The 25,726-nt window shown below is 44.7% G+C and overlaps 1 protein-coding gene across 8 annotated transcripts in view; it reads right to left on the bottom strand.

Moving 5' to 3' along the window:
- Positions 1-1,639: 1,639 nt before the first annotated feature.
- Positions 1,640-25,726, bottom strand: part of mybpc2a (myosin binding protein Ca) — a 40,509-nt gene continuing 16,422 nt past the window's right edge. For 3 of the 8 annotated variants that reach the window (XM_029123728.2, XM_029123730.2, XM_029123731.2), the window contains 27 exons: positions 22,427-22,501; positions 22,152-22,300; positions 21,628-21,745; positions 21,392-21,440; positions 20,100-20,123; positions 17,831-17,887; positions 17,542-17,714; positions 17,222-17,354; positions 16,545-16,669; positions 15,832-15,937; positions 15,186-15,346; positions 14,825-14,990; positions 14,431-14,537; positions 14,319-14,348; positions 14,054-14,193; positions 13,603-13,762; positions 13,307-13,411; positions 12,922-13,110; positions 12,061-12,195; positions 11,749-11,916; positions 11,481-11,569; positions 10,781-10,976; positions 8,969-9,108; positions 7,191-7,350; positions 6,178-6,314; positions 5,617-5,803; positions 1,640-4,681 (listed from right to left, as the gene is read on the bottom strand). In XM_029123728.2, the coding sequence (XP_028979561.2) occupies positions 4,644-4,681; positions 5,617-5,803; positions 6,178-6,314; positions 7,191-7,350; positions 8,969-9,108; positions 10,781-10,976; positions 11,481-11,569; positions 11,749-11,916; positions 12,061-12,195; positions 12,922-13,110; positions 13,307-13,411; positions 13,603-13,762; positions 14,054-14,193; positions 14,319-14,348; positions 14,431-14,537; positions 14,825-14,990; positions 15,186-15,346; positions 15,832-15,937; positions 16,545-16,669; positions 17,222-17,354; positions 17,542-17,714; positions 17,831-17,887; positions 20,100-20,123; positions 21,392-21,440; positions 21,628-21,745; positions 22,152-22,300; positions 22,427-22,501 (3,317 nt within the window). In that variant the 3' untranslated portion in view covers positions 1,640-4,643. Of the gene's footprint in view, positions 4,682-5,616; positions 5,804-6,177; positions 6,315-7,190; positions 7,351-8,968; positions 9,109-10,780; positions 10,977-11,480; positions 11,570-11,748; positions 11,917-12,060; positions 12,196-12,921; positions 13,111-13,306; positions 13,412-13,602; positions 13,763-14,053; positions 14,194-14,318; positions 14,349-14,430; positions 14,538-14,824; positions 14,991-15,185; positions 15,347-15,831; positions 15,938-16,544; positions 16,670-17,221; positions 17,355-17,541; positions 17,715-17,830; positions 17,888-20,099; positions 20,124-21,391; positions 21,441-21,627; positions 21,746-22,151; positions 22,301-22,426; positions 22,502-23,328; positions 23,344-23,727; positions 25,472-25,726 lie in introns of those variants that run through there. The other 5 variants (XM_029123727.2, XM_029123729.2, XM_029123726.2 and 2 more) reach the window with 4 other exon arrangements.

Raw genomic sequence — 25,726 nt, 5'->3', positions numbered from 1 at the left:
CGGGCATTTTCCTTCCGCCAGTCTGTGATAGCAGACGAGGCCTCTCACCTTCGCGAAATGCGAAGTGTCCCCAAACTAGAAGAGAGGAAAAAAACTCCCAATTCGATACAGAATAAAAAAGCAAAACCGTTTTAGCTGTTTACCAATTAACATAAATACAAATAGAGTGAGAATATGAATCATTAGTAATAGCACATATAAAAACACAGCACAGTAATAAACATACAGCAGATGAAAGCACAGGATTCTCTAGTCAATTCCCCGAAGCCCTGCAGGATTTACACAGCAAGAGGGGAGAAAAAAAAACAATTCCAAAGCCGTGGAATGAATAAAAGGTATGTTCAGTTATCTAGGCCTTTGAAGATGGGCAGAGAAGAAGCAAATGGAATTGAGCGCGCAGGGTTCTCCCAGTGCTGTGTGGCCCTTGAGAACAGACCCTATCTCCCAAAGTGTAGAGATTAGGAGTCAGTGTAGCTCCCTGGACTCTGGGGAGGGAGTGGGTGGGCTGGGCCGCAGTAATGAGAGAGATGACTGATAAAGGCTGAGCGCAACCATGGTCGTAAGAAGACAGTTTTACAGCCAAGGATCTGGAAGTCAGACAGGGACTTGAGGAGGAGAAGCTGTTCGGGAAGGCGAACGGGGATATCGTGATCAACGGTCAGACGCGGACAGATGTACACACACACACGTGAACCTGCAGAAGGAGGGCAGCTTCTTGTCTTGTAGCAGGCCAGAGAGTCCACCTCTCTCTATCTCGCAACCTTACATAGTCTCTCTCCCACTCTCTCTCGCACTCACAGATACATTGTCTCTCTGCCTCCCCCCCCCCCCCCCCCGATACATTGAGCTCATTACACGGGTCGTGAGCTCAGGGAGTTTGGATTCTTTAATCAATGAACACGATGACACACGGAATAAGTCACACTGATACGCAATAGAGCACACCAGAGCTACAAAACACAGAAACCCCAGGACTGTGCGTGGGTGGATAAGTGTTTGACATTTTATTTAATCTTTCTTATTTATTTTATTTTGCGCATCTTGTTTAGAGCTGCCGGTTACAAATGAATGTACGCTCGTGGAAAAACGAACACGTGCACGCGTGCGTGTTTTAGCTAGCAAACATAAGGTAGCGTTAATCTCCATGCTCTAACGAGACATATAGGCTGTGTGTGTTGGTTTTAGAGAGTGGACTAGGTAGAGGATCTGTACTGTATAATGTTCCTGTGTCTCCTGCTCTGCGTCTCATTTGGTTCTTATACAGTAATTACATGGATGAGATGTCCCCCCTCCTCCCCGTCTCTCTCACTCTTTCCAACTCTGTGATTTCATGTATAATTACTTGCATAATTATAATTCTCTCCATCCCACTGTTTCAGAAGCTCTGTCTGTGTCTCTCCTGAGTATCACCCTGCCCTCCTATATCTCCTTGTCTTCCATCTATCTCTCCCCAGGATGGTCTGCTCGTCATTCTGTCTGCCTGTAAATCTGTCTGTCCCTAGCTGTGTGGGAATGAGATTCATCTTTAATTATTCATTAAGGAATCACCAACTTAAGAAGCCTTGAGGTGTGTCGCTAGGAGAAGCAAAACAAAATGCTTTATTTCTCTTCAGAGACAATTTTTTAAGTTCCTGAAAACACAGTGTCATTGTGTGTGTGTGTGTGTGTGTGTGTGTGACAAAAATAGAAAGGTTAAGTATGTGTAGGTTACATTTCTGCATTTGAATCACATTACTCAAACCTTTACCTGAGTGAAAACTGTTCAAAGAAAAAGTGTCATAGAAATAATTACTTTATTCAAAAACATGCATGACATATATTGGCACCCTTGCATTCGGTACCTTTTGCCAAGATAACAGCTCTGCGTTCCCTCATGTAATGTTATATGAGGTGAGGGAACACACAGGAAGGGATTTTAAACCATTCCTTCACACAGAAACCCTCCAGATCCTTCCGTTTTCTGGCGCTTGCCTTTGGACTCGTCATCTGTTCACCTCACAGGTTTTCAATGGAATTTTGGTCAGCAGACTTCATTCTGTCAGGGAACCATTTCTGTGTGGATTTGGAGGTATGCTTTGGATGGTTGTCCACTGGGTGATGACCCAGTTTTAGCCTCCAAACATCCTCAAGACAGGTTGTGGCTTTCCCATGTTGACTGATGACTGTGGGAGTTTAGCCCATGTTTCACCTCATGTTTGTAACTCAGTCTAGCAGGATGTCATCGATGACCACTTAAGAGTTTCCAGAGACTCAGATGAACTCTAAAAAGTACAATTTTCATCAGAATATACATTTGTTTTGTTCATAAGATTTTCTGTGTGCCAATAATTTTGCCATGCATGTTTTTTGATTAAAATAAATATTCTTAATGACAATAATTTTTTCTTTAAAACAATTTTCACTCAATTATAGGTTACATTAATCTTACTTTTTGAGGGTAAGCAGATAAATATAGATTTTCTTTCACAGCTTATGCTTGTTAATGTTTACCTAGGGTGCCAATAATTCTGGAGGACACACACACACACACATATATATATATACACACATATGAAAATACAGTAGGTGAAAGCATATGAATATCATCCAAGCAGGGATAATTTGATTGCTTAGCAACTGAAAGTAATTTCTGAAAGTATGAATGACAAAGAATTCTATATTACATTTTAGTTGTGTTTCACTAAACTGTGTATATAATTATATGGCTGCTCTGATGCTATAAAATGGGTATTACAATTGAAATCCTTATTTTCTATGAAGACACCTACTTGAAATCACACATGGATTTTACAGAGCATTCATTTTAAAGTAAAATGCAATTTCCTGTACTGTAAGCCACACAACTAACAAAACAACCATGCCCTAAATGTCACAGGGTTTTCTTCATTACTTTCACTTAATTTTACTTCCTACATGAAAGTAACAGCAAAACATTATAGTTCTTGCACTGAATTGCGGAGCCTTATGTAGGTCAACAGCCTACAGTGGTCAATAAAGTAGTAAGGAGTAGTAGCGTAGACTATGCCATGACTAATTAACTGTATCTTCTATCATTGCTATAAGGAGTCCATGAAAGCCTGATGCTATGGATAATAAAGTAGTTAATGAGATGTCAGTTAAGGATCATGAATGGGCTGATCAGGGGTTCAGTCACTATACTCTTACTCCCTCTAGTGGTATAACATAGTACTACAGGCCGTAATCAGTGTCAGTTGAATAGCCAACAGCCCTGAAAGTGTCCGTAAGTAACCCACGCTTTATTCTGGAATAGTCAGATATACATTTAAACACATATTCTCAGATATATATTTAAATCCATTACAGAATATCAGCAGCAGTAACATATTAAACACAGATGGACCAAGTAATCTCAACTCAGCCCGCTTAATAAAATTCTGTCAACATTCTCTACGCTCTTATCTTTTTGAAATCTGTCGTAACAGGGTTGAGGAGCGGGTTCTGCCATGGGTCTGGCTGGTTGGGGCTACAACTCGTCTGTTTGGGCTTTCATTTTGTTTGCAAGGCGAGGCGCGTGTGGCGCTCTTTCCCAACAGAGAGGGTGTTGTGTTTGTTTTGCGGGTGTGTAAATTAGCGTAATTCGTTTGCTCAGTAATGACGTGGGAGAGCTAATTAGGGCAGTGTTGATGGGTGCGTTAATTAGTCTCCAGTGTGTTATGCTAATGAGGCCCTAATTCGTGTGCTTGTCTGGTGTGTGTGTGTGTGTGTGTGACAGTAAGGTCGTAGCTAAGAAGTAATCCTTAAGATACATGCTGGACGTGCACGGCTGAACAGTGATCTCCTCCACTGGCCCTGCTGCTGTGTTCAGGTCAGTGCCGAGGCAACGGTCTGACAGCGTCCGCCCTTCACTCGTTGCACCTCATACCTACCACCTACCCTTCACTCGAAAGGGGCACTTGCCTCCATCCAACTGGCTGGGCCTCCTGGTGTCCAGGGTCAACGCGCTCTGGCTGTTTCACATCGGGAACAAACTGTGGCTGATGGGTGTGCCGGTAACTCAGGACGCCCAGCGCTCTAGCCTACTCCACATATTTAATGCGACCAACACGGTGATAAGATGGTGCGCACACAAAACACACGTAGTCAGTCACGCCGCAATGCTTTCACTAGCAGCGTTACCGTCATAAATCCCAGCAGGAGCGATAAACCCGTCTAGAATGTCACACACAACACTGACAATGCTTTGGTGAATGACTGTTTTATGTGTGTTGCACTGACAAGATTCACGTCGTCACAGATAAGAGGAATCCATCTCTGTGCTGTAATACTCAGCTATTATTAAGGTCTTCTATTACTACTCTCAATCAAGCGGTCTGTTCTAATTCATTCAGTTAACACGCAGATGGTACTCCATTTCTCAGGCCACTGGTGAGAATGTGAGAGAGGAGAAGATGTAGAGAGAGAGAGAAATAGTTACTGTAGATAGATTATAGATGGATAGATATATAGGGCAGAGAGAAAGCTAGAGAAATATAGAAATAGGTTTGTAGAGGAAGAGGTAGATAGATAGCATGTTTAAAACCTCACCAGTATTTTATTCTAATGATATTCATTCATGTCTATCCTGTTCTACATAATCCGTTATGACTGGGAAGAACTGTGTCCTCCGCTGTTTCCTTGGTCGCTCATTTCTTCTCCTCGTCTCCTTTCTTCTCCTGTAAGACTGATTAGAGCAGAGAGAGAAACTCGCCATGAGTCCCATGTAATTCAGAGAGAGACATCACTGTCTGTGTTTCTGGAATCCTAACTGACACACCTTAAATTATCACTGGTATTCTTTTCACTGGAATAACATACAATTATAAGGCAAACAGCTGCAATAGGATTGTGAATTTGCTCTGTTTTTCGTTGATCAAATGTTTTCTCCCAATCATTATCACAGCTGGTTGGCATGAAATTGTACATTGAATTAACCTCAATGCCAAATTGCAGCAATGTGTAATTCCTATTGAATTTCAGCCAGAGCGAGGGCATCCAACAATTGAAACTTTTAATCACCTGCTGCAAGATGCATAGAGAATCACTACTGGGAAAAGGGAGATTCATTATTGAGAATACCGAAATCATATGAACTGGAATGTCATCTCAGTAAAGACTGCTTGCAGTCCTTCTACTAACAGAGGGAATTTGTAAAGAAAAATATATGTTCTAATGTACTGTATGTTTGGGTAACATGAATAATCAACCAATCAATGTACATAAATAATTACAAGTATTAAAACAAACAATTAAAACGATTAATAGAGCACTTTGGCAAATAAGAAAATGATGATCGTTCTTTAGATTGGTTTTAAGCCAGCCAGTATGTATTTATGATTTTACACAAACAAGCTTTTTGAACTTCAGTTCACTATGGGCAGTTTTTGTAAGCTACCAATGGGAATGTTAGCTATTCCATGTGTTAATTCCTATTATTTTTCCTTATTCTGTTTTATTTATTTAATAATATTTAATTAAATAAGACGATTTAGGGGAAAAAAGTTCAACACCCGTTAACAAACCTTGTAAGTATACCATTATACCTGAAGGAACATTTTATTTAAACACATCGTGAATATTGGGTAAACGATTTGACTGTGTGTCCCCCCCCCCCAGTACCTCGGACCTCCAGCCTGCACTCCACCTCGTCCTCCCCCAGGGCGTTGATGGCCTTGCAGGAATACTTGCCCCCGTCAAACTGGCTGGGCTTCCGGATGTTCAGGGTCAACACACCCTGGTTGTTCTGCATAAGGAACTTAGGATCTTCCCCAATGATCATCTTATTCTTCATCCACACAATCTTAGCCTGAGGTTCAGGTTGGGGTGGGGGGTTGGGGGGGGGGGGGGGGCGGGAGTAAAGGGAGGTGGAGAGGGAGAGAACGGGAGAGGAAGAGAGTGAGAGAACGGGAGAGGAAGAGAGTGAGAGAAAGCGCGCGCGAGAGAGAAGGGGATTAGAAAAGGGGGATGGAGTTTAATTGGGGCAACATTTCTCCTTGAAACGTAATCAGCCTCTCAATGACACACAAATGCAAATTCAAACAGCTTTTTGTTCTTCCTTTCTCGGCACACACGGATATGATGTACTCATTTGCACACACAAATAGGTCAACACAGAAAATCATTCTCTGATCTCGTGTTTCTGACATTCACAGACTAATTCGTACACACACACACACAGACCTTAGGGTAGGCCCGGACAGCACAGCTGATGGCAGTACTGTAGCCTGCAGGGACACACTTGTCCACTAAGGGAGCCGTAAACTTCGGGGAGCTGCTCATGTCCTTCTCTTTAAAGGGCGGTCTGTTGTACTGCAGCTCTGGCACGGTGGAAAGATGGGGACTAAATAAAGATGGTGTTGTGCTGGTTGTATTATATGGTACAGCGTCTCTAGGTTAAGATTGCAAATGTTTGGTTTAGAAAAAAAAAAAAAAAAAAAAATCAACTCTCCATTGATTAGAAATTGCGACTATTGGAGTGAAGGTCTGGGGTGTTTCCAGCTTTCCACCTTCCTTGACCACAACATTTAACACAACTATTTAACTCTAAGGCCCGTCTTTGCAGACACAGATAAATCTAAGGCCCGTCTTTGCAGACACAGTAAGCTCAATGGAAAATCTAAAAGTAGTAATGCATGCAAATGTAATATTTAGCCTTGCATCTCCTCTGGTGCTATCATTATTTTGTGTCTAAACAGTCTTAGCCTAATGATGATACCTAAAGAAATGTCCTATTAAAAAGATGTGGGTGTAAGAGACAAGGCTGTTTGTGCTGTAAAGACTGCAGTAAGCTAATCCAGGTGGGTGAAGGGGATGCCTAATAATGACTGAGACCATTCAAAAGTGTATTCATTTATCATACCAGCTATTACACTTAACATATATTATTTAAACATTGCCCCCCTGTGGTGAGACACTAGGTCCACGTATAGCATATTGAATGTGAGGTTTGGGGTGTAACTCAAAAGTAATGTCAGAGTAAAGCAACAAATTACATCTCCCAGGAAATCAGAGTAAAGCAACAAATTACATCTCCCAGGAAATCATATGTAAAGTAATTAGTTACATTTGGAGTAGGTAATGAGTTTTATGTAATGTAAAGTTTTATGTAACCAAACTAACCCCAACACTGGTTGCAGTGTTGCAGTGTACTACTTCCGGTGCTGGCGCTAATGGGGATGAGTGTGGTTGAGTACCTGATTTTCCTATCACAGCCGTGTTCTTGCTGATCGCCACCTCGTCACTAAGCCCACAGATATTCTCAGCGAACACACGGAAGGTGTACTCATTCCCCATGACCAGGTCAGACACTGTGCAGCTGGGCCGGCGGTTGTGCTCATAAACCGTAAACCACTCCTGACCAGAGAAAGGAGTAAGAGTGAGAGACATAGAGAGAGAGAGAGAGAGAGAGAGGGGGGGGGGGGAGAGGGGGGGGTAGAGAGAGACAGATTAGGGAAGAGAGATGGAGATAAACAACCAGATGAGGAGGAAAGACAGAAAGACCAATAGAGAGAGAGGATAGACAGACAGACCGATAGAGAGAGATGATAGACAGACAGACCCATGGAGAGAGAGGATAGACAGACAGACCGATAGAGAGAGAGGATTGACAGACAGGCCGATAGAGAGAGAGGATTGACAGACAGACCCATAGAGAGGATAGACAGACAGACCAACAAAGAGAGAGGATAGACAGACTGACCGATAGAGAGAGAGGATAGACAGACAGACCCATAGAGAGAGAGGATAGACAGACAGACCAATAGAGAGAGAGGATAGACAGACAGACCCATGGAGAGAGGATAGACAGACAGACCCATGGAGAGAGGATAGACAGACAGACCCATAGAGAGGATAGACAGACAGACCAACAAAGAGAGAGGATAGACAGACTGACCGATAGAGAGAGAGGATAGACAGACAGACCCATAGAGAGAGAGGATAGACAGACAGACCAATAGAGAGAGAGGATAGACAGACAGACCCATGGAGAGAGGATAGACAGACAGACCGATAGAGAGGATAGACAGACAGACCGATAGAGAGAGAGGATAGACAGACAGACCCATAGAGAGAGAGGATAGACAGACAGACCAATAGAGAGAGAGGATAGACAGACAGACCCATGGAGAGAGGATAGACAGACAGACCCATAGAGAGGATAGACAGACAGACCAACAAAGAGAGAGGATAGACAGACTGACCGATAGAGAGAGAGGATAGACAGACAGACCCATAGAGAGAGAGGATAGACAGACAGACCAATAGAGAGAGAGGATAGACAGACAGACCCATGGAGAGAGGATAGACAGACAGACCGATAGAGAGGATAGACAGACAGACCGATAGAGAGAGAGGATAGACAGACAGACCAATAGAGAGAGAGGATAGACAGACAGACCGATAGAGAGAGAGGATAGACAGACAGACCCATGGAGAGAGGATAGACAGACAGACCGATAGAGAGAGAGGATAGACAGACTGACCGATAGAGAGAGAGGATAGACAGACAGACCAATAGAGAGAGAGGATAGACAGACAGACCAATAGAGAGAGAGGATAGACAGACAGACCAATAGAGAGAGAGGATAGACAGACAGACCCATGGAGAGAGGATAGACAGACAGACCGATAGAGAGGATAGACAGACAGACCGATAGAGAGAGAGGATAGACAGACAGACCGATAGAGAGGATAGACAGACAGACCGATAGAGAGGATAGACAGACAGACCGATAGAGAGAGAGGATAGACAGACTGACCGATAGAGAGGATAGACAGACAGACCGATAGAGAGAGAGGATAGACAGACAGACCGATAGAGAGAGAGGATAGACAGACCGATAGAGAGAGAGGATAGACAGACAGACTGACAGAGAGAGAGGATAGACAGACAGACCGACAAAGAGAGAGGATAGACAGACAGACCCATGGAGAGAGGATAGACAGACAGTCAGAGGCGACAGATGGGGACCTGTGTCTTCTTGTCAGCCTTCTGGATGGTGTAACCAGTGATGTCAGTGTTGCCCGTGTCTTTGGGGGGCTTCCACTCCAGAGCAGCATTGAAGCCCCACACATCTGTCACCATCACATTTACAGGAGGACCAGGCTTGTCTGTGTGGCAGAGAGGGAGGGAGAGGGTGTGAGACCAAACGGGAGCGAGTTCAGAGATGATGGCATATAGACACACGAGAATATGGTGAGAAAAGAAGCATATCTTTGTGTCGGAGAGAGGGAAACAGACAGGGAGAAAAAGTCAGAGAGACAGACAGAAGAAAACAGACAGAGAGACAAGCACAGAGACAGAGAGAAAAGGTCAGAGAGACAGACACAGGGAAAAAGACAGAGACAGACAAACAGAGAGAGACAGAATGAAACAGATAGAGACAGAGAAAGTGGAGTCTCTGGTACAGTCCAGCATGTTTTGTGATGAATCCTGATCTGTGCTGTGCAGCTGCTGTGACTAAACGTGTGTAAGGGCTGATCAGAAGAGGCCGGGCCCTCTCATTAGATCACCTCCAAGCAGGGAAAAAGAGTCCAAGACCCTTAATCACACACTAATCCCAGTTTACACAACAATAATCCCAGCAGAGACCCACCACATAATCCTCAGAGGCAGGCATCAACACACCAACCCTGCCACGGTACCAAGAGGAACGGGAGAGGACAGTGAGGAGATCCTCCAAGGGAAATGTAGTCCACTCCAATGCCTTTCCATCATGTCGGACAACTCCACAGTTTCCCCATTTTAGAGCACGAAAAACATAACCCTGGATAACACCCCTGTTGTTACTGACAACCATCAGGATGAGGGTCCAGTACGACCGCATCTCACACAAGAACCGGCACCGGATCCAATCCAGGCACTTGTCATCTCATATGCGGACTACCGCAACTCACTGCTGGTAGGGATGCATGTTTGTGTCATATACCAAAGGACTAAAATGTAAATGTAGGAGAGGAAGCAGGCTCTTTGATGATTCACTCACTACTTTGGAGTCTTGGATCCCCTCAGAGGATGAAATACGGAATTACCATCAAATGAACCGTCATTCTAGTTGGAAGTCATTGCATCATGGTCCATATTGGCGTGATATAGGCACTGACGTACCTCAGCGGCTCTGGGCACTTGGCCAATATATTGTGGCTAAGCAATGTATTCAGAACTGCCTATACACCCAAAAAATGCCTATACACTCAAGAACTGCCCATACACTCAAGAACTGCCCCCACACCCAAGAACTGCCCATACACCCAAGAACTGCCCATACACTCAAGAACTGCCCATATACCCAAGAACTGCCCATATACCCAATAACTGCCCATACACTCAAGAACTGCCCATATACCCAAGAACTGCCCATACACCCAAGAACTGCCCATACACCCAAGAACTGACCATACACCCAAGAACTGCCCATACACCCAAGAACTGCCCATACACCCAAGAACTGCCCATACACTCAAGAACTGCCCATACACCCAAGAACTGCCCATACACCCAATAACTGCCCATACACTCAAGAACTGCCCATACACCCAATAACTGCCCATACACCCAAGAACTGCCCATACACCCAAGAACTGCCCATACACTCAATAACTGCCCATACACTCAATAACTGCCCATACACTCAATAACTGCCAATAGCAGTGGTATATTGGACATATGATACACTCCCTCATGACTTATGGATTAAATATGGCCTACATCTCAAGTCCCCCAAATTCTTTGTAAGTGCAGTACTTTGAGCAGGGCTCTGTGATCTCAGTGGCAGTGACAGACCTACGATCTGGATGTGTATATCAGCCTTGTCCTGCATGTTCTCTATCTGGACGGACAGGGTGTATGTTCCAGAGTGGTCTCTCTCTGCCGTGCGGATGAACAGGATGGTGTCGAAGTCACTGGTGCGAATGCCAACCGACTTATTCTCCAGCGGCTCACCATCCTTGAACCAGGTGACCACAGGACGAGGCTTCCCCTGGCGACAGAGGGGGGAGGGGAGGTTAGTGAATGAATTATACGGGGAGACACTGCAACAGGAGGATTCTCTGATTCTTTAGTGTTGGTATTACAGTACAATGTTAGCTACTTTGTTTGTACAGGAAGACCCAGCAGGGAGGGGGAGACTGTTCTCTGCTTATACAGTAAGACCCAGCTGGGAGGGGGAGACTGTTCTCTGCTTATAGAGTAAGACCCAGCTGGGACGGAGAGACTGTTCTCTGTTTATACAGTAAGACCCAGCTTGGAGGGGGAGACTGTTCTCTGCTTATAGAGTAAGACCCAGCTGGGAGGGGGAGACTGTTCTCTGTTTATACAGTAAGACCCAGCTGGGAGGGGGAGACTGTTCTCTGCTTATAGAGTAAGACCCAGCTGGGAGGGGGAGACTGTTCTCTGTTTATACAGTAAGACCCAGCTGGGAGGGGGAGACTGTTCTCTGCTTATAGAGTAAGACCCAGCTGGGAGGGGGAGACTGTTCTCAAACCTGGAAGGGGATGACCAGGTTGACCTTCTCGCCCACTTTCCTTATGAACTTGGTTCTCAACTGGCGAGGTAGGCGGATCTTGGGGTGTTCTGAGATACGGAGGCAGAGAGAAACATTGAGGAAAAGATGGAAGAAGAGAAGCGGAGAAGACATAGGAGTGGGTGTACTGCGTGTGTCAGAGGTCTATGGAAAATGTGTTTGTGTGCGTGTGTGTAACATGCCTGTGTGTGTGTGTCTGTGTACCCATGTGTGTGTGCGCCAGTCTTACCCATGATCTCTCTGATGTTGACGGACTGGTTCATGACACAGGGGGGGCTGCGTCCAGCCATGTTAACAGCCACCACTCTGAACAGGACCTTCTCTCCTGTTGGCAGGCCCTTCACACGGTACAGGTTCCTCTCCACTGGCTCCTCATTGGCCGCCACCCAGTTATCCTCTGAGGAACAGACCAGTGGCAGAGGGGCATTCATTTTCATCCATTCGAAACGTGCTTCAGAGAGTTTGGTGTGAATTCCACAGGACATAGCAGTGAGTCACATGAATGGGAATCGTATTGAGCTACTCCAGAAATGTCCTTCACCTCCTTCTTTGCACCACTCAATGATGTACCCGTCGATGCCCCCAGCCCCCACCCTCTCAGGGGGGAGCCACTTCAGGGCACAGGTGGTGTCTGTCACGTCCTCCACAGTCAGACGGATGGGCTCACTGGTCGGAGCTAGGAGGGAGGGAGAAAGAGAGGGAGAGACAGACAGGATTAAGAGAGAGAGGCAGCAGGACAGAGACAGACAGGATTAAGAGAGAGGCAGCAGGACAGAGACAGACAGGATTAAGAGAGAGGCAGCAGGACAGAGACAGACAGGATTAAGAGAGAGAGGCAGCAGGACAGAGACAGACAGGATTAAGAGAGAGGCAGCAGGACAGAGACAGACAGGATTAAGAGAGAGGCAGCAGGACAGAGACAGACAGGATTAAGAGAGAGAGGCAGCAGGACAGAGACAGACAGGATTAAGAGAGAGGCAGCAGGACAGAGACAGACAGGATTAAGAGAGAGGCAGCAGGACAGAGACAGACAGGATTAAGAGAGAGAGGCAGCAGGACAGAGACAGACAGGATTAAGAGAGAGGCAGCAGGACAGAGACAGACAGGATTAAGAGAGAGGCAGCAGGACAGAGACAGACAGGATTAAGAGAGAGAGGCAGCAGGACAGAGACAGACAGGATTAAGAGAGAGAGGCAGCAGGACAGAGACAGACAGGGTTAAGAGAGAGGCAGCAGGACAGAGACAGACAGGATTAAGAGAGAGAGGCAGCAGGACAGAGACAGACAGGATTAAGAGAGAGGCAGCAGGACAGAGACGGACAGACGGTTCATGAATATGCATGGTATCACGAAGTGAAAGACTCCTGCCTCCACCGTCCTCATGGAAAGGTGTCTCGACCCACCAATGGGCATGAAGGGTTTGGAGATGGCGCTGGGCTGGGACATGCCAATCCCGTTGACGGCGAACACCCTCATCTCATACAGGACCCCCTCAATCATCTTCTTCGCCTCGTACGTGGTCGACTCAAACACCTCAAAGTTCAGCTTGGTCCATCGGCTGGAACCCTTCTTCTTCCTCTCCATCAGGTAACCTGCCAGTGAAGTCGCAGTGACATCATAAGTGACATCATAAGTGACATCACTAGCTCTTGCCTACGCAAGGACAGCGTTGACGAGTTCAGAGAAAGATGGTTAGCATGATAGTTGAATAAACAGACCAACAGATATGGATAGATGATAGGTAATTATGGTGAATAGATAAATGGATTGATAGAGAACAAGGGATACCTCTGACAGGTGAACCCCCGTCAAAATTGGGAGGATCCCACATTATGGTGGCTGTGTCCTCGCCAACTCCCATGCACTTGACATTTTCCGGAGGGTTGGGTACATCTGGAAGATCAGTCAGAAGAAACAGTCAGGACGTGATGGTGGAGTACCACCAGGTCAGAAGACGGTTAAGGTTCACTCCTGAATCGGGTTGAAAGCTTATTTCACTAAGGGAAAGAACCAGGATTAAAGGAAGGGAAGGGGGAGGGTTATCTGGTGGAGAGAGGAGAGACAGAACGGAAAGCACCGCTGACCAACAATCTGGACGGTGAGCTCCACCCGGTCCTCTCCCGCTGGGTTGGTCACTGTGATGGTGTACCGGCCCTCGTCAGCTCTCTCCGCCCCCTCAATCACGAAGCTGCTCAAAAGGTTCCTCGTCTCCACCCTGACTCGGCCCTCTGCCTCTGAAATCACCTGACAGAAGATACACTTCATTAGCCCGCACAGGACGTGTCTGCTGCAACCCTCGGCCCATGCCCACACCCAGGGAGGTACACCGGGAGTTGGGAGCAGGGAGGACACTGTGTGCACCTCAGCTTTCTGTCAGAGAGTCTTGCATGGCTATTGAGCGACAGCTTTGACGCACATTTGATGTCTCCCCTTCCTCAAAGCGGCATGCCAGGGTAGGGGTTTGTGTGTGGTGTGTGTGTGGGTGTGTGTGTGGGTGTGTGTCGAGCATGTTGGACAGAAAAAGTCGGTCCTCACAGTGTCTCCTTTCTTCCAGCACACAGACGGGGCGGGCTCTCCCGTCACTTCCACATCAAGGCGGAGCTTGTTGCCAGCCACCACAATAATGGTGTTCTTGTTGCCTGTACCGCTGGTGTCCAGGTGGATTTTGGGAGGGTCTGTCAGGGGCGGAACGGGGAGGGGTATGTGAGAGAAGGCCGGTTGGTCCTAGATGACTAGCACTGTCCTACACTGTTATTATAGCCACGTGCACACACCAACGTTAAACAGCAGCTCTACCCACCTTGACGCGGAACGTAGTCAATCTTGATTTCTAAAGGAAACAGAAGAAAGCCATGAATCGGCGCTGTTCAAATTAATTGGACTGTGTACAACTTAGGAGGGGAGTCTCTCACCAATGAAGTTGAGTTTAGCTGAAAGGTTGAGTGCGTATCCCTCGGGAACAAAGGTGTAGTTCCCTTCATCCTGCGGCTTCACATCGTCAATTGTCAGCTTGTGGATCCTGATGAAGCAACGGCAACCCGACATTACCAAGGAGACAACACACACTCGTCTGCGACCCACAATTATGCAAAGCACTGTTACCCTGGCAACATGCTCTATAATGCGTTATTATCAAGTTAACAGAACCCACTGGAAGGTTCTCTCTACATGACCGGTTGCCATAGTGAAACACCAGCCCCGGGTGGATGGAGCCAAACAAATCTCTATAGTGTCCTGGCATGGTCCCATGAGGAAGGAGAAGAGGTCGCCTGCCCCCCACAAGGCCCCAGCCATTCGGCTCCGCACCTTCCAATGTGTGACATCTTGATGCGTTTGCTGGCTTGGACCTCCACACCATCTTTGAACCACTTTCCCACCACCTTCTCATCAGACACCTCACACTTGAACACGGCCTGCTCAGATGCCTTCACCGAGAGGTCAGCTATGCTCTGCAGAACCTCCAACTCCTTGGCTGATCATCAGGCACAGATATGGATGGAAGAACAGAGGAAAAGACAAAGGGAAAGACAGACTGAATTCTGGATCACTCGGAAAAGGAGCATAATAAAAATACAACCTTCATATATATTTTATGTTGCGTAATTTGCATAATTATGTCACAAAGCTTTGCTTGCATACAGTATGACACTCTGTGTGGTAGAAATACCTTCTACTTCCAGTTCTCCTTTGGATTCCCCCCCATTGGTGCAAACGTAATACATTCCAATGTCCTCAATTTCGGCTTCATTGATGATTAGAGTGTGTTTCTTCCCGTCCTTCTTCATCCTGTACCTTCCATCCTTAGTCAGCTCAACTCCGTCTTTCATCCTGAGCAGGAGTGAGACACAGATGGTTGGAAATAACATTTAAAAGGACATTTCATACCTTTTCAAATCTAAGATGTATCATCTCTAGCACCAATGTTAAAATGTGAAGATAGTGGTTTATGTTCTGTGGTCAAAAAAGTGTGAATTTAAGATCTTCAATTTCCTAGTTTTTTTTTTTTATAGTTTATTTATATGTAAAAAAAGAATAAGAAAAAAGAAGCATCCACTCGGTACATTTATAATTGTTATTTTGTAGACTAACAAAACGGTTGAAAGAAAAAATATTGGAAGATGACTGTTGAAAATAAATTCAACCTCTCCTTTTTCCAGTGTTGATATTGGCTGGTACTGGCCATGAGAAATATCAGTACGGTGCAATGTTACACCTTGGTGGTAAGACACACACACCGTACAGCTAATAACAGCTTAGATTCATTGATGTATTAGTCATTTGACTATAATCGGGTTATAGTAGGATTCTCTCACCATTTGACATTGGCTCCTTCCTCTGACACCTCACACTCAAACTCCACCCTGTCTCCCACCACCACATGCACATCGTCCAGCAGCTTGGTGATGGTGACCGGCGGCTCTGTGGAGAGACAGACATTAATGACTGACACGACCACTGGATTGACAGACAGGATGACTGTAATGACTGACAGGATGACTGTAATGACTGACAGGACCACTGAAATGACTGACAGGATGACTGTAATGACTGACAACATGACTGTAATGACTATCAGGGCCACTGTAATGAGTGACAGGACCAGTGTAGTGACTGACAGGACCAGTGTAGTGACTGACAGGACCACTGTAATGACTGACAGGACCACTGTAATGACTGACAGGATGACTGTAATGACTGACAGGATGACTGTAATGACTGACAGGACCACTGTAATGACTGACAGGACCACTGTAATGACTGACAGGACCACTGTAATGACTGAAAAGCCTGGTATTATTAAGAACCTGCTCCTCAAGGTCAATGGGACACACACTTAACACACGAGACGCACTACAAACTGAGCTACAAATACAGTAATTTACAAAAATGCATAGACATTAGTGGACATGTACATTGACATACTGCATAGGCATACTGCAGTAAATGTCGACACACCAAACACTCAGACATTAAGCAGGGAACAGCTTCCTCCCCACTAAGTGACTGCAGGTGTTGAGTGTTCTACCTTTCACAAAGACTTCTGTGAAGCATTTCTCCTCCCCCACCACACACTCATAGGCAGCATCGTCAGACAGGTTGCACTTGTTGATGGTAAGTGTCCGTTTGTTGCCCACGCTTTCAAACACATACCTGACATGACGGGTGGGAAGACAGATAGACAGACAGAGAAGAACAGAGTGAGAAAGAATAAGATACTTGCAGAGTACAAACAGAAGAGAATGTCTGAAACCCTCTCGCATGTATGCATGCCCCCACACACACCCAGACACACTTAGACTAACTCAGCGTAACGTTTATGCCTTAACCTAACCCTAACCCTAACCCTAACCTAACCCTAACCCTAACCCAGACACACTTAGACTAACTCAGCGTAACGTTTATGCCTTAACCTAACCCTTACTCCTAACCCTAACTCCTAACCCTAACTCCTAACCCTAACTCCTGACCCTAACTCCTAACCCTAACTCCTAACCCTAACTCCTAACCCTAACTCCTAATTCTAACCCAAAGTCAGATAAAGCTTCTTGTTAAAGTGAGCACTGTCCAACTGTCCTCACTTTGTATGTCTTTCTTGTTTTACCATCATAGTGAGGACCTTCCACCCTCACTCAGATAGTAAAACAGGAACAATTACATGCATGCACACACACACACACACACACACAAAGCAAATGTTCTCACTTGGCAGAGGGTTTGATCTCCACACCGTTCTTCAGCCATTTGACATGAACATCAGGGTCATGGAGCTCCACATGCATCTGGACCCTCTTGCCCTTGTCCACAGAATAGCACTCCTCCAGCTTCTTCAGAAAGGCTGAGGGAGGAAGACCCACTGTTATGTCTCCAAACATTAGCGAACCAGACGCAACAACAACAACACAACCAACCTCCAGAAAAAACAACCAGACATTCACAAGGTGACAACTGGACAAGAACCAGACACGACAATGAAACGCAGCAACCAGGCACAACAATTATGACTCCAAACCCTCCCTGCCTACCGTCACTCTTCTTGGGTTCCACCTTCTTCATCTTCTTCAGTCTTTTGAGCAGGCCCCTGAGGTCTGTGATGCCATAGTCAAAGGCGATCTTCTCATAGTCACATGGCTTGGCATTCTTCAGGATTTCCCACACATCCACGTCTTCTTTAGGCTCATCCCTCGCCTTCTTCTCCCTAAAAGAGTGAGAGTGTGTCAGTGTGTGTGTGCGTGTCAGTGTGTGTGTGTGCGTGTCAGTGTGTGTGTGTAAGGACGGGAGATGGCACTTGATGAAGTTGAACTCATGTCCAACCTTTTCTTGAGGAGGGCACTGAAGTCCAGGTCACCTGCATCCTCTCCAGCATCTCCCCTGGGGACAAGGAAGAGGATGAGTGAGAGTGAGAGGATGAGGCTTCCTACTGGGTTTGATCAACGTAGGTTAGAGGAGTCAGTCATTTAAAACATGATATTTACTCCAGCAGTAAGGCTTCAGGGGGTGTGGTATATGGCCAACATATCATGTCTTAGAGCTATTCTTAGACCTGATACAATGCAGTACATTACTACATGCCAGAAAGTATATTGACACCTGATCAAACATCACCCTCCAAAATCAGGTGGATCTATAGGGAGTTGGTTCCGCCTTGCTGCTACAACACTCCACTCCCCTGGGAAGACTTTCCACTAGATGTTGGAACTTTGCTGCAGGGATTTTCTTCCATTCAGCCACAAGGGCATTAGGGAGGTTGGGCAAGTTTTTACCGGACCGCGTAAGCGGAGCCAGCCAAGAACACTGAATGTCTCTGACTGACTGACTGACTACCCATTGTTACATAACGTAGTGGCTAGAGATGCAGTCTGCCACACAGGACACTGGGTATTGAATCCAGCTAGATTTGTTGAGGATAAACTAAAACTTTATTGGTTACAAGCTTCAGTAGCTACATATAGTATGCCAAAAGTAAAACAGTTTATGGTTATGATGCCACACGTCAAACATAAATCACTTGAAGTGTTGTCTCTTTGTCTTGAAACAACGCTGCTATCTCACCCAGGAAGAGCATTATAGAGTGAGGGCAAAGAAACATATTTCTCTCTCTCAACTTACCCACTTGATAGAACTTTGTGAAGAAATAAGTTAACTATGTGAAAGTAGTATAGATATTTTCCCACCAACAATGTTCTAAAGAGAACTTTCCTTTTAATTTCTGTTCCTCTTCTGTCTGTTTTTAAGTTCAGCTGTTTTAATAGAACAAGTGAATACTGAAACCAAATAATTACGAAAATAATTAAAGGTAGGCTACTGTAGCTAGCCATATACAGAAATTGGGTTCTAATTAAAGTAAAGTAAATGGAGTTCCATACATTAGGTTTCGAATTAGCACAGGAACAGAGAATAGTTTGTTGTGAGACTGGTCACTTCACACAATAGAGATGGAATTGGCCCGTGAATAGCTGCTCTTCAAACCCACTCCCTTGTTCAGCGCGGTGACTTCAACTCGTGGTTTGCCTAGGTTTTCTTTCTAGTTCTACGCTGATAGTGACCAACCATTATGAACATTGTTCTGTGCACAGGGACATTGTCATGTTGACATGGAAATTAGCCTTCCCCAAACTATCGCCAGAAAGATGGAAGCACAGGATTGTGATAGTTTCAGTGTGACAATGTCCTTGTGCAGTATGCTGTAGCATAGGATTTCCCTTCACTGGAAATAAGGGGCCTATCCAACAACTGCTGTGCTGACAGTGCTCCCAGAGGCAGTTTGAAATTCGGTGTAGACTAACTCAACTAACTCGGAGTGACACACGTCAGCAAGTGGGTGTGGCTGAAATAGCCAAATCCGCTCATTTACAGCTTTGTCCAGATACTTTTGGCCATGTAGTGTACCACAAACCCAGCACCTTACTGCAATTATACACCGGTTCCCAAATGAACGGTAACATTTATTTATTGTCATAATCATGTTCTGGGCTTTGGGTTTGACACTTGTGGCCGTCGATAATGAGTGACTGTTTCACAAAATGAAGGGTGGTATGGAAGGACTATGGGAAAGAGGCACAATGTGTACCCAGGTGAACAGTGGGCATTCATGCATTCATGCGGCTGTGTCTTATTTTATGTGACATCATTAATTAATTCTAATTAACCATAAAGGCAGAGACAGAACACCATGTTATATGACACGATATATCATGGCTGAAAGCCCATTAGCATTCAGGGCTCTAACGACCAAATGTATAATAGAAAAAGAATGAAAAAATATACATGTTGTATATTTTTTATGGTTTTACTCAAGATTCAAATCTCATGAATATCTATTCTATTCAATGCTGTAGTGGTGAACAATCATCCATTCACAAAAGGATACGTAAGATGACAGGGAAGAGGAGGAATGGTCCAAGTTTTACATTGTACTGTTCTAAGACGAATACACACTCACACAAATCCACCTGACATAAAGACATTCGAAAACAAAACATACAGTACTTACATAACTTTTAGAACAACCAAGAAACAATGACTACACACACCCATACAGATAGTACACCAAGAAATCACAGTGTCTGTAGCCACACCTTACCCGCTTTGGTCGCCTTTTTTGCCTCTGATAAAACAAAGCATGACAGGAATGAAGAACATATACACACAGTGGGATTAATAAGCGCAAACGTGACACTTCGCCCGCTTGAACAACAAACGAGCATTCTAGTGTACATAGGCATATTGCAAGCTGGCTGGACATACATTCACACATATATGTTGATGTCAATACTCTACCAACAAAAATACGGTACACTGACACATACATAGAGTGCATACATGCATATGTACATGGTAAATACTGTACACTGACACATCCCCTGCTTAGCAAATTGTGTGTTTATGCCCATAACAAACAGGTACTGCTGGTACAAACAGTGTTTTAAGAGCTTTTCAAAGAACACACGAGGGAAGAACAGACTATTTGCGATGTGAACACCCAGGTAACAGACAATGAGTTCCTCAGGAGGGAATAGGGGAAGAGAGGAGAAGAGTTTCTGAACCCACGCAACGGATCCAGGTTCTGGAAGAAGGTTACGACAAGACTGCTTTGAAACAGAGGCAGCAGGACTAGACATGGATTCAGAATGAATCACAACAACAGGATTCTCCACGCTTACTGACAGTGAAAGATGGAAATCACAGAAAACCACACTGTGTCAAAGTCAACACTAATCCATTCAGCAACCTTTGGTTTTCACATCAATTCACACTCTTTTTTAAATGTATTTCTTATACCAACATAAACATGCAAACGCAATATGAAATGTTCCTTTTCAGGCTTTGTTTCCTTTCTTCCCCTGGCGTTTGGGGTTTTATGTGATTAGAGGAGGAAATCATTTTTCATAGAGTGACTACAGTAAACTGGTGGCAGCACGGCTAGGCTACAGCACCATGGCAACAAAGCCGGGGGGGCGGGGCAGAGCTGCTGTACCAATACCGACACACACGTTTGTGGAGACGGGACAGAAAATACAGAGATACTGACATACTTAGAGAACATTCTGTACAAGTGACATAAAAACAAACACGCCATCCTACAGGTTAGTCACAGAGACAGAGAAAAACGTGAACGCACAGATCTAGTCATAAAAAAAGGCAGAAGGATTGTACAATGGCAGGCAAACCACATTACAACCTGACGGACACACGTGTACCACAGACAGGCAGGCAGACAGACAGACAGACATGCAGACAGGGAAAGACACATCCTCTTAGAGTGAGACAGATAGCCTGAGGCACAGGAGGACAGAGTAACTAACATCCACTAGTGAGCTGGGTGTTCGTGACAGATGACACGCTGAAAGGAACTGCCCTGACAGGGACACTTACGAACGCTTGAAGGCCTCCAAGATGTTGGCGGGCTGCTCCTCTTGTACGGCTAGGACAGGACAGAGGGAGGGGACAGAGGGGTGAACCGACAGACAGCTTAACGGAAAGGGTGAACTTCGGGAAGAACAACAGACTGATCACTGACACCCGGCACAGCGCCGTCGCGCCGTATCAAACGCTGAGCGGCTCACGGGGCAGGTTAACAGACACAACGGAGGCCCGGACCTCGGACCCACCTTCCACAGTGACCTCAAATGTACAGCTGTCACACTTGTCTTTGGAGGTGACCTCACAGCGGTAGCCCCCGGCGTCCGCTTCCACCACTTTGATGATGCTCATCTGGTAGGTGTAAACCTGGTGGAGAAGACACCCACACAACCAGGGAGGGGAATGAAGATAGCCTGGCAGTCCAGAGGGTAGTATGTTTGAGGCTGGGCTAGTTGTTGTAGAAGTTGCCAAACTAGCCGGTGCAGTTGGAGTGTTGTCGTTCTCATGACGGCACAGTTGTTTTAATCCGTCATTTCCTTACGGCGTACAATACGCACTTAAGCACCGAAACAGTAGCATACAGATGTGCATTAGACTTTCACATGTGCAGATTCTTGTTTTAAACTTTACATTTTTGTGTCTGACACATGAATGCTTTACTTGACAGGGAAGGTTTGGGAAGACAAGACGAGAAAGATTTTGTTGAAAGTGAGATGGATTTCAACACTTAACAGTTGTTAACACACACACGCAGGTGTGCACACGCACGTACCTTGGTGTTCCTGTCATAGGCCTCTTTAAACTGGACATGTTTGCCGGCTTTACTGGCCAGGTCCAGCCACTTCCCTTTCAGCCATTTGATGTTGGGCTTCCTCAGCAGGTCAGACGAGTCCACTTTAGCCACAAAGGTGACGTTCTTTCCTGCCACATGCAAGTGAAATCAATAACCAGTGAACCTCTAAATATTGTGGCTCTTATGCAAGATCCTTATGTGAGGGTGGATAAAAACTCAGAGTACTAAAGCGGGGAAAAGTGCCGCAATCTCACCTTTGGTAACTGTTGTGCTCTCTGGCTTCTCTATGAATAGCCCGGTCAGCTCAGACTGCCCTCCTGGTAGTGTCTCTAAAATCCGTGAGAGGTCACAGAGGTCAGGGGTTAGAAAAAGGAAGACTGTTCACTGACCAGACAGGAGCAGTCAGGCCTTGTATCTTTTGTTGACTCTACACTCCATGGTGGGTTGGGATGAAAAAGGTTATTCAATATCTTGTTTGTTCCACCATTTAGACATGATAACGTGTCCACTGTACTTTAACCTCATAGTTATTTTATTTTAAATACAAACGTCTGTGTAGAGCCCACAAAAGAAAGAACGTCTGAAGTCCCAATACACAGGGCAATGTATTTTTTTAAATAAATACAGTACCTCTATCTTGTTGTTCTTTTATCTGTTTATTTTAGAATATTTTGTCAACTGGTTAAGTGAATTTCAGAGGTAAAGGATGCTTTTGTTCAGTCAGTGACTTATTGAGATGGGCCATATTTAGCAACAGCTTTTCTCAAAGGCAGAAGAGTGCTGCATCATGTGTTTCCGCTCCTTGAAATGTCTCTGCTATTATGACGGATGATCAGAAGAAACCGTATCAAGTATCATCCGTCTTGTTTTTAACTGAGGGTCAGTATTTAAGCGTCTAGACGACACCAGAAGAGGGCCGATCACAGCAGTAATGTAAGCCCACCAGGGAACGAAAGGGGAACTAAAAACCCATATGAAGACAGGTGTTTATCTCCCACTTTTGACAACAGTAAATCTAGCTTTTTGATGATGGAATTTTATTAAAACATGACCTCTCACTCCTGTTCCTTAGCGTGCTCCCTCCTTTTTATAAAAGGATTGCTTCGCATGTGTCAGCAGATAGACAAATACAAGCTAAAGTATTTGTTTGTCTTACCATCATCAGGCAATTCTGGATCAGGAAAAAATAGAGGGAGAGAAACACAGCAAGGGAACACATTAGATAGAGGACCTTTAGTGGAAACTGAAAGATGAGGGCTTTACCGAGTGGCTATGAAAACCTGGCCTGCAGATGAAGACCACTCACTCTTACATTCGCTTGCTCTCTCTCTCTCTTTCACACACACAAAAAATCTCTATCTTCCCATTCTTTCTTGGGTGAACATTTCCTTTCTTCTCAAAATTTAGGTAAAACACGAAAATGTTAATCAGTTATTATTTGTGGTCAAATTCAAACCTCAAACCAGATTGCCGTGACATTGTAATAATTGTTACTTTTACTGAGAATTTGGGGGGATTATTAGCGATGCAAATGAAAAACCATTTGTTCTCTCACCTTCTGAATCTGACAAGAGCTCTATGGAAAAAGAAAGTTCATAAGCATAGAGAAGCAGATTTACAGCAAAATCGATTGACCAGTCGAGTGGAGTGAGTACCCCAGGGGAGGATCCATTGGGAGAAAATGTTGTGAGAATAGAACCCGGGTCAAGTGAGGTCATGCACCTCCATAAACTCAGAGAGTCCCACGCTCACCTCCTCTCTGACTTTATGGACTCGGTTAATATATTTTGGAATCAAGTGACCCCTGTGCACTGATCCAGGTTCAGTTCCGGTATGGTGAGCTACAGTATATATTTTTTCAGTTAGAATGCAAGTAGGTCCACCTAATCCTGGACCAGCACCCAAGGAACACTTTCCCTATTTCACTCTCTGTGCTGTGAACCCTTAACACGCTGGGACGCCCAGGGCTGAACCAACAACCACTGAAAACCATCCAAAAGGTCAATTTTCACATTGTGAAAATAATGTGTATTATTAGGTTTTATCACTTCATTCATTATTACTGTAACACCTCAGGAACAAGGAACAATATTTGAACTGACCCAACAAAACCGCAACGTGTGTCATCCATTTATACTTCAATTTAACCATTACCGTAGTAGGAGCACTCATACACACTGGTAACGATATATACCCAGAGGAAAATGTACAGTATATATCAGTTTGTCATTTACTCTCATTATGCATCAATTTCAAGTTAGGGTCATTTAATGCTTAATATTCCGTAATTCCTTCGTTCGGATGCTTTGGCGAAACCACAATTATCACGTAATGTTTGGCTAATCTCAACAGAGTTGAGTTTCTAAAAAACAGAGAAACATTTCAGCACTAATTTTTTTAAGACCATGAGCAACTGGAATACAATTATCTTAAGATTAAATATGAACTTTATGAATATGAGAAACACCTGAAGTCAATTAACTAGTATTGCTCAGATATCTCAATGGCTAACATCTGTCAGACTGATTCTATAGGTCTGATATCTCAACAGCTAACATCTGTCAGACTGATTCTATAGGTCTGATATCTCAACGGCTAACATCTGTCAGACTGATCCTATAGGTCTGATATCTCAACGGCTAACATCTGTAATACTGATTCTATAGGTCTGATATCTCAACGGCTAACATCTGTCAGACTGATTCTATAGGTCTGATATCTCAACGGCTAACATCTGTCATACTGATTCAATAGGTCTGATATCTCAACGGCTAACATCTGTCATACTGATTCTATAGGTCTGATATCTCAACGGCTAACATCTGTCAGACTGATTCTATAGGTCTGATATCTCAACGGCTAACATCTGTCATACTGATTCGATAGGTCTGATATCTCAACGGCTAACATCTTAGATGTTATTTCAGAGGGCACTGTAGAGGATGGTTGCTGTTTTCTGGGCTCCACCATTGTACTATTGTTCTTTTTATTCTACTGTTGACTTATAATTTTTCCTACTTCACTTCTTTTTACTCTTCCATGTATTCCTGCAATGTTGATGAGGTTTGACCCTCTGTAAGACTTATGTTATAGGTCTGATTCTTCAGGAGATGATTCCTTAAAGATCTCTACATAAATAATAGTATCCATTCATTCACAAAGTAGATGTACAGCAGGGCAATTCAACTCTGGTCCTGGGGGGCCAAAACACTGCTGTTTTTTTGGTTGCTTTTACCTAGTATGTAATTGCAATCACTTGATGCCCCAGGTTTGAATCAGTTTCTTATTAGTAATAAATAATAAAAACTGTGTTTCAACCCTCCGGGGACAGCATCAAATAGCACAGCATCCTATTAATTACTTTCTGACTTTTACAATGATGTATACAGTCGGACCATGGAGGCCTTCGCCAGAGCAATCCCAGGAGTCTCCATTTGTCAGGTGACAGACATTCAGGTCACGACACACTGACAGACAGAGTTGGACAGACATGCACGTTCAACAGGTGACTGGCGGGAAGCAGGGGGGGGGACACAAGCCCACTACAACCCAGG

The sequence above is a fragment of the Esox lucius genome, chromosome 11, assembly GCF_011004845.1.
Source record: "Esox lucius isolate fEsoLuc1 chromosome 11, fEsoLuc1.pri, whole genome shotgun sequence".
NCBI classification, from domain to species: Eukaryota; Metazoa; Chordata; class Actinopteri; order Esociformes; family Esocidae; genus Esox; species Esox lucius.
Note: the sequence above shows the minus strand (reverse complement) of the source record. Positions and strands in the feature narration are given on the sequence as shown.